This window comes from Rhinopithecus roxellana, chromosome 3, assembly GCF_007565055.1.
Source record: "Rhinopithecus roxellana isolate Shanxi Qingling chromosome 3, ASM756505v1, whole genome shotgun sequence".
Taxonomy (NCBI): domain Eukaryota; kingdom Metazoa; phylum Chordata; class Mammalia; order Primates; family Cercopithecidae; genus Rhinopithecus; species Rhinopithecus roxellana.
This window is the reverse complement of record NC_044551.1, coordinates 157,541,478-157,555,743: the sequence shown is the minus strand read 5'-3', so window position 1 is coordinate 157,555,743 and position 14,266 is coordinate 157,541,478. Positions and strand designations below refer to the sequence as shown.

At 39.0% G+C, this 14,266-nt stretch overlaps 1 protein-coding gene across 19 annotated transcripts in view; it reads right to left on the bottom strand.

Moving 5' to 3' along the window:
* The window catches only part of LOC104681778 (protocadherin alpha-C2), a 230,324-nt gene that overhangs the window by 121,715 nt on the left and 94,343 nt on the right, over positions 1 to 14,266 (bottom strand). The window contains exon 1 of one of the 19 annotated variants that reach the window (XM_010388192.2): positions 7,589 to 10,118. The exons of 16 other annotated variants lie outside the window; for them this stretch is intronic. In XM_010388192.2, coding sequence (XP_010386494.1) covers positions 7,589 to 9,973 — 2,385 coding nt within the window. In that variant the 5' untranslated portion in view covers positions 9,974 to 10,118. Of the gene's footprint in view, positions 1 to 7,588; positions 10,119 to 14,266 lie in introns of those variants that run through there. 2 more of the 19 variants (XM_010388189.2, XM_010388188.2) reach the window with 2 other exon arrangements.

The window sequence follows — 14,266 nt, the reverse complement described above, 5'->3', positions numbered from 1 at the left end:
AATAAACAACCTAATGATGCACCTCAAGGAACCAGAAAATCAAGAACACACCAAACTAAAAATTAATAAAAGGAATGAAATAATAAAGGTCACAGCAGAACTAAATTAAATAGAGACTAAAAACAAAATTAAAAGGATCAATGAAACAAAAAGTTGGTTTTTTGCTCAAGCCTGTAATCCCAGCACTTTGGGAGGCCGAGACGGGTGGATCACGAGGTCAGGAGATCCAGACCATCCTGGCTAATACGGTGAAACCCCGTCTCTACTAAAAAAAATACAAAAATCTAGCCGGGTGAGGTGGCAGGCGCCTGTAGTCCCAGCTACTTGGGAGGCTGAGACAGGAGAATGGCGTACACCCAGGAGGCGGAGCTTGCAGTGAGCTGAGATCCGGCCACTGCACTCTAGCCTGGGTGACAGAGCGAGACTCCGTCTCAAAAAAAAAAAAAAAAAAAAAAAAAAAGTTGGTTTTTGAAAAGATAAACAAAATGAATAACCTGCTAGGTAGACTAACCAAGAGAAAAAAGAGAGAGAATATTCAAATGAAACCAGAAACAAAGGAGACATTACATTGATACCACAAAAATCCAAAAGATCATTACAGACCATTACAACTACACAGTAACAACTGGAAAGCACAGAGGAAATGTATAAATTACTGGACACGAAGAAGTCACCAAGATTGAACCAGGAAGAAATAGAAAACCTTGCACAGACCAATGAGTATTAAGATTGAATTAGTAATAAAAAGTCTCCCGCAAAGAAAAGCCTAGAACTGGATGGCTTTACTGCTGAATTCCACCAAGCAGTTAAAGAACTTACACCCATTCTTCTCAAACTATTCCAAAAAATTGAAGAGGAAGGAATTCACCCTAACTCATTCTATGAGGCCAGCATTACCCTGATACCAAAACTAGACAAGGACACAACAGAAAAAGAAAACTGTAGGCCAATATCCCTGATGAACATAAATGCAAAAATCCTCAACAAAATGTTAGCAAACCAAAACGAACAGCATCAAAAAGATAATACACTAAGGTAAAGTGGGACTTATCCCAGGATGCAAGGATGGTTCAACACACACAAATCGCAAGTGTGATACATCACAGCAACGTAATGAAGGAAACAAACAATATGATCATCTCAATAGATGCAGAAAAAACATTTTATAAAATTCAACTATTCCATTACCAGAAATGAAAGCAAAATAATATTTCTATTTTCCTTTCATAATAAAACTGTCAACAAATTAGGCATAGAAGAAACCCCTCAACATAATAAAGGCCATATATGACAAATCCACAGCTAACATTATACTGAAGGGGAAGAAGCTGAATACCCTTTCTTCTGAAAACTGAAACTAGACAAGGATGCCCACTTTCACCAATTTTATTCAACATAGTTCCAGAAGTCCTAGGCAGAGCGATTAAGCAAGAGAAAAAATAAAAGGAATTCAAATTAGAAAAAAAAGAATTCAAATTGTCCTTCTTTATAGACAACATGATCTTGTACATAGAAAAACCTATAGACTCCACCAAAAAACTTTTAGAACTGATAAGTGAATTCAGTAAAGTTTCAGGGCTGGGCATGATGGCTCACACCTGTAATCTCAGCACTTTGAGAGGCCAAGGTGGGTGGATCACTTGTGCCCAGGAGTTCAAGACCAGTCTGGGCAACATGGCAAAACTCTGTCTCTACTAAAAACACAAAAAATTAGCCAGTCATGGTGTTGCACACCTGTAATCCTAGCTACTCATGAGGCTGAGGTGGGAGAATCAGTTGAACCTGGGAAGTTGGGGCTACAGTGAACCATGATCATGCCACTGCACTCAAGCCTAGGTGACAGGAGTGAAACTCTGCTTCAAGAAAAGGAAAAAAGTTTCAGAATACAAAATCAACATACAAAAATGAGTAGTGTTTCTACACACCAATAATGAACTAGTGAAAAGGATATTAAGAAAACAATCCCATTTACAATAGCTACTAAAAATAAAATATTTAGGAATTAATTTAACCAAGGAGGTGGAAGACCTCTACAATGAAGACGACAAAACACTGATGAAAGAAATTGAAGGAGACAGAATCAAATAAAAGACATCTCATGCTCATGAATTGAAAGACTTAATGTTGTTAAAATGACCATACTATCCAAAGCAAGTTGCATATTCAATACAATCCTCCTGGTATAAAAATACCAGTAGCATTATTCACAGAAGTAGAGAAAACCATTCTAAAATTCATATAAAACCACAAAAGATCCTGAATAGCTGAAGCAATACTGAGCAAAAAGAACAAAGCTGGAGGCATTACATTACCTGACTTCAATATATACTATAAAGTTTTAGTAACCAAAACAGCATGATATTGGTATAAAAACAGACACGTAGACCAATGAAACAGAATAGAAAATCAAAAAGTAAATCCATGTATTTATAGCCAACTGATTTTCAACAAAGGTGAAAGAACACCTTCAACACACAATGGGGAGAGAATAGTCTCTTCAATAAATAGGGCTAGGAAAACTGAATATTCATGTACAGAAAAATGAAACTAGACCCCTAACTCTCATCATATACAAAAATCAACTCAAAATAAAGACTTAAATGTAAGACAAAACTATAAAACTACTAGTAGAAAACAAAGGGGAAACACTTCAGGACATTACTAGGAACAGATTTTATGGCTAAGACTTCAAAAGCATGGGCAACTAAAACAAAAACAGACAAATGAGATTATATCAAACTAAAAAGCTTCGCACAGCAGGAAACAATTAACAGAGTGAAGGAAAAACTTGTAGAATGGGAGAAAATATTTGCAAACTATTCATACAACAGGGGACTAACAGAATACACAAGGAATCCAACTCAACAGCAAAACTATAATAATAATAATAATAATGTGATTAAAAACCAGGCAAAGGAACTAAACAGACATTTCTCAAAAGAAGACATAAAGATGATCAAGAGGTATATAAAAAAAAGTTCAACATCACCAGTCATCAGGGAAATGCAAATCAAACCACAAAGATATCATCTTACTGTAGTTAGAATGGCTATCAGTAAAAAGCAAAAAATAACAAATGCTGGTAACGATACAGAGAAAAGGAAACTCATAAATGCTGTTGGTGGGAATATAAATTAGCAGTGCCACTAGGAAAACAGTATGGGAGTCCCTCAAAAAACTACAAATACAACTACGATATCATCCAGCAATTCCAATATTGGGCATTTATCCAAAGAAAAGGAAATCAATATGTCAAAATGATACCTGCACCTCCCATGCTTACTGCAGCACTATTCACAGTAGCTACTATGTGGAATCAACCTCAATGTCAATCAACAGATGGGTGGATAAAGAAAATGTGGTGTATATGCACAACAGACTGGTTAGTAATTTTTCTATCCATTTGGCTTCTCACAAGTCCAGCTTGAGCTTCTTTACAGTATGACAATCTCAAGGTAGTCAGAATTCTTGCGTGGTGACAGGCTTCCCCCAAAACAAATATTCTCAGAGACCAAAGCATACTGTAAGACTTCTTATGACCTGACTTCATAAATCCCAGAATGTAATTCCAACATTAAGACCGGTCAAAGTTCAAGGAGAGAAAAATTAGACTCTGCTTCTCAGTGAGACAGTAGCAAAGAATTTGTGGAATATGCCCATAATACTAAAAGGTTTAAAATAAAAGGCTGGGAAGAGGATATCTCCTGCAAACACAAATAAAAAGAAGAGAAATGAATCAGTATAATTAATATAAAAATACTTCAAAGCAAAAACAAAAATTGGAAAGCAGAATTCTGAAGAAAGTAAATTCATAACAGTAAAATGTTTAATTTACTAAAAAGATATACTAATTCTAAATTTGTATGCACCTAATAATATAGCTTTAAAATAAATAAAGCAAAAACCGAATTCTAATATCTAAACAAATATACATTTATGGTGGAAGATTTTAACACACCTCTGTCAATAATTGGTACAGTAGGTAGCTTTTTAAATGTTACAGTATAAATTTTAATAACATTACTAACCAAGTTAACCCTGCACCTAATAATTACATCATACACAATTATATTCAAGCACACATAGGATGTCCACAAAACGTATATATTATGCCACTAAGCAAGTTCCCACAAATTAGAAAGGTTGAAATTGTATATTCTCCAACCATACTGAATTTTAATTAAAAAAATAAAAGGATAATTGGAACATTGTTATATAGTTAAAAGTTGGCCAGGCGCAGTGGCTCATGCCTGTAATCCCAGCACTTTGGGAGGCCGAGGTGGGCGGATCACGAGGTCAGGAGATCGAGACCTTCCTGGCTAACACGGTGAAACCCCGCCTCTACTAAAAATACAAAAAAAAAAAAAAAAAAAAATTAGCCAGGCGTCGTGGCAGGCGCCTGTAGTCCCAGCTACTCGGGAGGCTGAGGCAAGAGAATGGCGTGAACCTGGGGGACGGAGCTTGCAGTGAGCCGAGATTGCACCACTGCACTCCAGCCTGGGCGACAGAGCCAGACTCTCCATCTCAAAAAAAAAAAATTTTTTTTAAACATGACATAAACTGTAAAATACTTGGAACTGAAGGATAGTGGAAATGCTACATGTAAATACTGGTGGGATGCAGCTAAAACATTAATTACGTAGCAATTGATTACTTTAATACATATAGTAGAAAAGAAGAGCTAAAGAGTAATGACCTAAGCGTTCATTTCAAGAGGTTATAAAAATAAGCTAAAATAACCAAAAGAAAATTGGCCAGGAACGATGGCTCACACCTGTAATTCCAACACTTTGGGAGGCCGAGGCGGGCCATCACTTGAAGCCAAGAGTTTGAGACCACCCTGGGCAATGCAAAAATCTTAAAATGTTAACTCATTTCAATAATTCCTCTTGAGTCATATGCTATTTTGTCACATTTTAAATATGTAAGAGATTATTATTTTGTTTATACAATTAATATTCTTTTAAATAAACATACAAAACAGATTCAACAAAGCTAAAAAGTGGGCTCCTTTTTGAAAGAACTGATAATATGACAACCTCTTGTGCCATTTATCCAGAAAAAAGAGACAGGAAGCAAAAATAATATCAAGAACGGAAAGGGAAATATCACTATAGTTTCTGTAGAAAGTATGAGCATATAACTGAGAATTTAGATTAAACAGGAAAATACCTGAAAAAATATTATCTACATAACTGACTCAAGAGTAAATTAAACTCTGAATGGTCCTTATACTATTAAAATTGAGTCAGTAGTCAGAAATATTCCCACCAATCAAAATCCTGATACAGACAACTTCAACAGTGAGTTCTCCAATCAAATAAGAAGTAATTCAAAGATTATACAAACTTTTACAGGAAATAGAACTTTTTCTGGAAGTTTTCAAAGATTATTCTTCTTTGTTAAGTATTCAACTTATGCTAGATTCTTATTTATAACTTGAATACTTAACAGAGAATAAATTAGGAAGAAAAACAAGGACGTACCAGTATCACCTGGAATAAAGATGCAAAAATATTTTGGAAATTCAACAAAATAAGTAGTATATAAAAAGGATTATAAATTATAATCAAATTATGTTTATCCAAGGAAGTAGAGGTTGGTTTGCCACAAGAAAATCACAAATCATAAATTCAACACATGAACATTGCCAAAGAAAAAATTTATACCTCCCTCAAAAGATGCAGATAAAATATTTGATAACATTCAACCTCAATTATAATGTTTTAATTTTTATGTTGAGACATGGTCTCACTCCATCACCCAGGCTGCAGTGTAGTGATGTGATCACAGATCACAGATCACTGATCAACCTCCCCAGATCAGGCTATCCTTTTAAAATAAAAAAAAAAAGTGGATAGAATAATTCCTAGAGCTCACAAAGGGCTGGAAATATTTCACATTCCTACCAGTCAGAGAAGAGAGACCTGTTAATGCACAGGGCATTAGGTGGTGTCCTCAGGAAAGTATTGCTGTAATAGAAGGCCAAATTAGTGCTGCACTAAAAGCTGCTCTGAATGTGTGCTAACAAATCTTAAAATGAAGCCTTGAAAGGAATAAATTGGTACCAAGCAACTTCAAGTCAGAACTAAGTCCAAGACTCTTTAAAGCAGAGTTTCGCAACAGTTTTGGAACTACTGATATTTTGAGCTGACTAATTCTTTATTGTTGGTGGGCTGTCCTGTGCACTGTAGGATGTTTGGCAGCAATTGGATGGTGTTTAGCAGCATCTCAGAGCTCCATTATTAGATGCCAGTAGCAATTCCCTAGTTGTAACAACCAAAAATGTATCCCAGCATTGCCAAATTATCTCCTGGGTGGGAGTGGAGGGGGCAAAACTTTCTTATCGAGAACCACTGCTTTAAAGGAACACACACACACACACACACACACACACACAAATTCCAGCATCTGACAATGTAAAATTAACAATGTCTAGCATCTTATCAGAGATTACCAGTCATGCAAAATAGCAAGAAAATATATCCATATAAGAAGATAGATCAAAAGAAGCAAACTAAGGACAAAAATGTTGAAATTAGCAGACAACAAAGTTAAAACATCTATTATACAGTCACCAATACCTTTTGGAAACCCCTGCAAACTTCGGAAAAGAAATAATAACAAAAAACCTATCAGATCTCTCTCTATATATGTATATATACATGTGTTAGTAATTATCTGAATGCAAATAAAAAATTGAAAGAAGAATCACAAGATATTTTGCATGGGATACATGAGAGGGGAACACTGATGTGCCTAGAGAACAAAAAAGTAGAGACCAATCAAAACAGGTTAAAAAAAAAAAAAAAGAAAGAAAAGTGCACTTTAAAAAAGCATTTATGTGAAAAGTTATGGAGCTGTTTAAAATAATATCTGTGTGGGTAAATGTATAAATTAAATTTTAAAAAATTTAAATTTAAGATTATGATTAGCCTCATTAAAACAAACATTTTCTAAATGTTTAACTTCTCACAACGTGCAGAATTTTTTGTAAATGCTCAGTTGCACAATAAATACTTAGAACTATTAAGAATACAACGGGGCCGGGCGCGGTGGCTCAAGCCTGTAATCCCAGCACTTTGGGAGGCCGAGACGGACGGATCACGAGGTCAGGAGATCGAGACCATCCTGGCTAACACTGTGAAACCCCGTCTCTACTAAAAATACAAAAAACTAGCCGGGCGACCTGGCGGGCGCCTGTAGTCCCAGCTACTCGGGAGGCTGAGGCAGGAGAATGGCGTGAACCCGGGAGGCGGAGCTTGCAGTGAGCTGAGATCCGGCCACTGCACTCCAGCCCGGGCGAGAGAGTGAGACTCCGTCTCAAAAAAAAAAAAAAAAAAAAAAAAAAGAATACAACGGAAACAAAATATTCTTGTTTTGCACATTTCATTATGGTTTCTAAGTTAAGATTTCACTCTGAAGAATAATCCAACACACAATGTCCAGAGCAGAGTTGTCAAATTCGATAACAACTAACAAAATTAAAATAAAAGGGAAGAATAATTTGAAATTGGCAGGAAAGATGTCTTAACTGCAAGGAAGGCTAAAGTGTTTACTAAGACAATTTTTAAAAAGATAAGCTTACCTCTTTCAAGCATTCTGAGTCCTCCCTCTGGCCTGTTCCCTCTGCAGAACAAGGAGGAAGGCTGGGACTGAAGGCCATGAGGTCTGTCTTAGGTGGGCCCTCCCCAGAGCACACCCTCTGCTGCCTCTGCTGCGAGTACAACCAACTCCCTACCGCGCTAGAGCACACCAGAGTGGGCTTGCCCAGGGCGCACGCGCCCTCGGTGGGCGGCGACGAGCATCGCAGCGCAGTATACAGCAGTAGCGTGAGCACCAACAGGCTGGACACTGCGCAGATGGCAATGATCAGGTACACGTTGACATCCACCAGCGCCGCTTCCTGACCCACAGCGCCTGCGGACGCCCTCGGTGATGCCTTTGGCGGTTGGCCGCTCTCCACCAACGACAATAGCACCGTTGCCGTGGCCGTCAGTGCGGGCTCACCGTGGTCCTTCACCAGCACCAGAAGGCGGTGGCGCCTGGCGTCCATCTCGTCCAGAGTGCGTGTTGTGCTGATCTCGCCAGTGTACAGCCCCACACGGAACGGGATGCGCGCGCCTACCGCCGCCGGCTGCAATTCATAAGAAAGCCAAGCATTGTAGCCGGAATCAGCGTCCACTGCGCGCACCTTCGCCACCACGTGGCCGGCACCCACCGACCGCGGCACCAGCTCGCTCACTGTGCCTCCAGCGCTGCCAGCTCCGGGCGTCAGCAGAGCCGGCGCGTTGTCGTTCTCATCCAGCACGAACACCTGCAGCGTCACGTTGCTGCCCAGAGGCGGCACGCCCGCATCGAGCGCGCTCACCTGGAACTGCAACAGCTCCAGCTCCTCGTGGTCCAGCGGCTGCAGCACGTACACCTTGCCGCTCTCCGCGTGCACCGACACGTAGCTCGACAGCGCGCGCTCTCCCACCCGCCGCTCCACCAGCGAGTACGACACCAGCGCGTTCTCCTGCACGTCCGCGTCCCGCGCAGACACCGTGAAGATGTGACAGCCCGGCGGGTTGTTCTCCTTCACGAACACCGTGTACTCGGACTGCGCGAACGCCGGCGCATTGTCGTTCACGTCGGCCACTCCCACGGACACGCTGGCCGTGGCCCACAGTGAAGGCGAGCCCCCGTCCCGCGCGGTCACCACCAGTTCATAGGCTGACACGCTCTCGCGGTCCAGGGCGCTGTCCAGCACCAATGAGTAGTAATTTTTGTAGGTGGACACCAGCTTGAAGGGGACGTGCGGCGTCAGGGTGCAGGTGACCTGTCCGTTTGAGCCAGAGTCACGATCGGACACACTGATTAGGGCAATGATGGCGCTAGGCTGAGTGTCTTCTCTGATGGGGAGTGACAAAGAAGTGATGGTAACCTCTGGGGCGTTATCATTTACATCTAGTACTTCCACCAAAAGGGTACAATGACCCGCCATTGGAATATTTCCTTTGTCAACTGCCTCCACAGATATTTCATAAAATTTCTTTTCTTCGAAATCTAGTTTGCCTTTTGTCCTAATTTCTCCGTTGTTGGGATTTATGGTAAATGCATATACCACTGCAGGCGATACAGGCCTTCTAAATGAGTAAACTATATCTCCATTTGTACCATCATCAGGATCTGTGGCATTTAGCTTGATCACTAATGTTCCATTGAATGCGTTCTCTAACACTGTCACTTTATAAACGGATTGGTAAAATTCCGGGGCGTTATCATTCACGTCCAGAATCGTGATGAGCAGTTGAACTGTGCCAGTCAGTTCGGGTTTACCTCCATCCCTGGCTGTCAGTAATAAAGTATGTTCCTGAATTTCCTCTCTGTCCAGTGTTTTCCTCAGTATAAGTGATAATGAAGACATTTGTTCACGACTATTTTGTGTGTCCAAAGCGAAATAATCGTTGGGATCCAGTCGGTAGGTCAATGCCGAGTTTACTCCAATATCTGCATCGGATGCGCCATCTAGTGGAAATCGAGTTTCCGGAGGTCTAGATTCTGCAATGGTTATTCGTTTCTTGCTTTCAGGAAATATGGGCGGGTTGTCGTTAATGTCCCTCACCTTCACCTCCACATGGAAAACCTGTAGCGGCCTGTCCACGATCACCTCCAGGTGGATGCTGCACTCCGCGCTCCGCCCGCACAGCTCCTCGCGGTCGATCCGAGAATTCACAAACAAAATGCCATTCTGCAGATTTACCTCCAGAAGGTCCCCGTGTGTTTTGGACGCTACCCGGAACAGGCGCGGCACCAGCTCTGCCAGCTCCAGCCCCAGGTCCTGAGCGATGCGCCCCACGAAGGTGCCGTGTTTTGCTTCCTCGGGGACGGAGTAGTGGAGCTGGCCACTACCCGTCTCCCAGGCTGCGAGGATCAGAAGACAGAGCAGTAGTTGCCGCTGTGTTGGGCCTCCTTGCCAGGAAAACACCATGATACACTCCAAAAACCTCAGAGATATCTGCAATAAATACAATGCCTTACCTCAAACTGCCTCTCAACGCCCAAGTTTTACGGCTTCCTAGTGTGGGAGGATTCGCAAGAGGTATTCTGCTTTCTGCTATGTTTTCTGCAGGAAGAAAGAAACGGCGGCTCTTTCTTCGCGGAGACGTTCTCAGTGAAGAGCGACACCATGCGCATGAACGTGTAAGTGTAAGTATGACTCAGTCTTCATATTTTCCATTGATGCAGAATTTTTTTCCCCTGCATTTCCTGACATTTTCACTGCAAATATGTAATTGAAGATTAGATGTTTACCTTCCCAGAAACAGCAAATCACTGCATTCTGCTCAGTATTTTATATTAGTTGACAATTGGTTGATGAGTTTCATCTTGCCACAAATTTATTTTTCCATGTGTAAGAGTTCCATGCAGAACTTGAAAAGACAAATATTCGACATTCATTATGGGACAATTGATTTGTAGTTCTGCATAGTCATGTAGGTTTTTGTGGGACTGTCCTTTTCCTGTAATCTTTTTCAAGACCTCCTCACACAACAGCCATTGACTCCAAAAGGAAACAACAATCACATAAGAATAAAATGGGTGAAGGTGAAAAATATTGGTAAGCGATATATCAGACTTTGAATAAATACACCATATTTATAAATTTCCCTCAATGTTACTTGAGATGTGGATAAAATATTTATATTCAAAAGAAAGTGTTCAGTCAATATGTGTGTGATTTTGTATGTGAGTCTGTGTATGTGCATAAACACAATAATTTAGACACAACAATTATTTAAGGTTTTGGATTCTGTTTTTATAAAATATTCCTGGAACTAGTATCCTACTTATTTAACAGAATTTAACTTACCACCCCCGGCTGCAATTCATACAAAAGCCATGCATTGTAGCCCGAATTGGCATCCTAGTTAAATAGAATTTAACCAGTAGGTTAAATTTTCCATTTTCTCTCTCCATCTTACTTCATCATCACTGAGTAAAACCTTGCCATCATTTAAATTGACTCTAATTTTCCAAGAAACAATAGCTAGACAAAGATGTTAACATATCTTTAGCAAGGAAGAGAGGAAGAGGATCTCACTTTTATCTATTGTTATAACTCAAGCCACAAAATCCCAGGCCAAATAGTGTAATGAAAAATATATCATAGCTCCAATAATTATCTGGCCTGTTCTGTGCACAACTCTATAGGAAATGACTGTTTGATTTATTTCCATAACTCTGCTCTCCTCTAAAAATTTAGGCAGAGTATTTGGTATTCTCTTACCCTCATCATCCTCTCCTGCTTCATTACTTTTATGAACATAGTATTCCTCTTATAATGGAAATTGTTCATTGACTCTTTCTAATTCTTCCTCTCTGGCCCTACATTTCTTTATTTACCTCTTCACATAATTAGACTACATAGTCAACCATTTAAAATATGCCCTTCCAGACACCTTAGAGTCATTCACCTATTTGTATTACTCCTCTAACATTCTGTTTAGCCTCCAACACAGTTACCCTGACAATCCATTTTCTCTATTCTTCCTATTAAGCTGCTCAATATTGTCACTTAACCATGACTATTCTCTTCAAGTTTACTCTCACCTTTACCTCAGTTGGGCTCTCAAGTGAATTAACTCCTCCCTCTTGCTTACAGATTCTTCTGTATTCTCTTCCCTCTCTTCTCAAATTCTCAACCTCATTTCCATCAGTTCACTTTCAGATGATTCACACATTGAGAGATGTCACCAAACAGAAATTCAATGGCTCTCTTCTCATTTTCCTTATATTATCTGTTTTCATTGTCTACTAATTGTAAGGAAAAACTGTTCCCACTTTCAAGGCCAACCATATGCTCTTAAAAATCATTTTCTATTCTCTCATAGTTTTCATCTAAATTCTCCTGCTGCCTGTTTTACTTTTAGTATCTTATTTTTTACTTGTTTCTTTCACTCACACTATGAAGATATTCAAACATCTTTAACTAAAATATGTATACACACACACACACACACATTTAAACGTTCTACTTCTAGGGGAAAACCTATTCTGTTTATCTTTTTCCCTTCATGTTTAACTTCTAACATATACTTGATATATTGCACTTTGAGCTTTATTTCAGCTTCCTGTTGTCTATCCTCCTATGATTTTAAGCCTACTATAATAGGTTGAATTGTGGTCCCCAGAAAGTTATGCCCACATCTCAATCCCTGGAACCTGTGGATTTTACTTTATTTGGTGAATTAGATATGATTAAGTTAAGGATCTTGAAAGGACTTTATCCTGGATTATCCAGATGGGCTCTAAATACAATCACATGTAACTTTGTAAAACCAACACAAAGAGAAAGACATGGAGAGGAGGAGGCAATGTGACCACGAAGGCTGAGAAGGCTGAGATTGGAGTGGTTCAGCCACAAGCCAAGGAACAGCAACAGCCATCAGAAACTGGAAGAAACAAAAACCAGATTCTTCCCTGGGACCTCCAAAGAGAGTATAGCCCTGACAACACCTTGATTTTGGACTTCTGGTCTCCAATACTGAGACATAATAAACTTTTGTTGTTTTACAGCACCCAATTTGTGGTCATTTTTTATAGCAGCCACAGGAAGTGACACACTTACCCACCTAAGTACCTGGACACATTGTTTTTCACTTTTCAAATGTCTATCTTGACAATTTTATTCTTTCATAGATTTACTTTTTCCCTAAAGGAGTTGTTCCTAAAATCTGTATCAATAATCTCTTCTGAGATCCAGACCCATATTTCCAATCACAATGGTATTCTCTTAGGACCTCAAAGTAACATTTTCTTAAATGTTCATCTCATTCCCTACCTACTCAAATACGCATAAACTGTTTCTCCAACACTGTTCTGCAAGTTGGTTAACGGCAATCTCATCTTCTCAGTTGAACAAACTAAAAAAGTGAGAGTCACCTTCTACTTTTGTTTTTCTCTTATCATTTGTATTGAGTCTGTCATTATTTGGCTGCTTCTACTTTGTCAATGCCTCTTGTCTTTTTCAATTCATTTCTACTACCATAATTTAAGTCTCCATTACTTGATACCTAATTTATTAAAAAAGAAATCGCTTTCCTGCCTTCACAATCTCCCCTGCTCTAATCCTTCAAGTACACATTTATCACCATATACTGTGCAGTTGTTCATACTTATCTCCCCATCTGTAATACTTTCTTGGTAAAGTGTTATCTATCTTTCAAGACACTCTTCAATAAAACATCTGATTTCTAGGGCTTACTCCCATTTCTAAGATAGAGAGGAATGCCCAGGTAATACATTTCAATACCATATATTTATTTAAAATTATTGATTGAAACTGGGAGTGGTGGAGCCTGCCTGTAGTCCCAGCTACTTGGAGGGCTGAAATGGAGGATCACTTGAACCTAGAAGTTCTAGTCCAGCCTGTGCAACATAGCAAGATCCCCATATGTTTTAAAAAAGTGATTGAACGTATACTATATTCCAGAACCTAAACTAAAGATATGTAAGAAAGTAGATATAAGGCTGGAAATTTTAATGCCTTTACTACCAGGCTGGGGTGTGTAAGATTTTATTCCCTGGTTAAAGAGAAGCCTCTGGATACTTTTGTAGAAATAGAAAGTTAAAACATGTAAAATGCACATTAGAAGATTCACTTGGTAATAGGCACAGTGCAGTGGTATACTATGATAAGTTTGGGATTATCCAAAACCGGGTTTGAGCCACAGTTGGTTGCCAACTGTACTGTATGGTACAGATGGTTAAATATTTTTAAATTGAGAAATGATTTTACTATATTTCATGTAAATAAGAATAGTACAATAGCTATTCCTACTTGAAATAAAGAAGGTATTGTGTGAACAATGAAGAAAATCATTCATCATACATCAGACATATATCTATATTATTGTGATAATACCTGGAATATGTTGTGAAAATATCTAGATTGTACTGAAATTAGAATAGTGATCAAGAAGGCTGTTTTAAAAGCCTAAGCACGTGAGGAAGAGTTAAAGAATCCATTAATGGTATCTAGTAACTTTTTGTACCATTCTTGCAACTCACCTGTAATCTTGAATAATGAACAAATTAAAATAAAATTTTAAGTTATCAAACATCTGGCCAGTTTTTAATCTAACATAGTGTTATTTTTCAAAGTTAATCAGTCATACAAAATATTATAGAAAAAGAAAAATATTAAGTGTGGTGCTCCATGGCCTCCATTGTATCTACATAATTCCTTCGTAAATATCAGACAAATACATAAAAGTTAAAA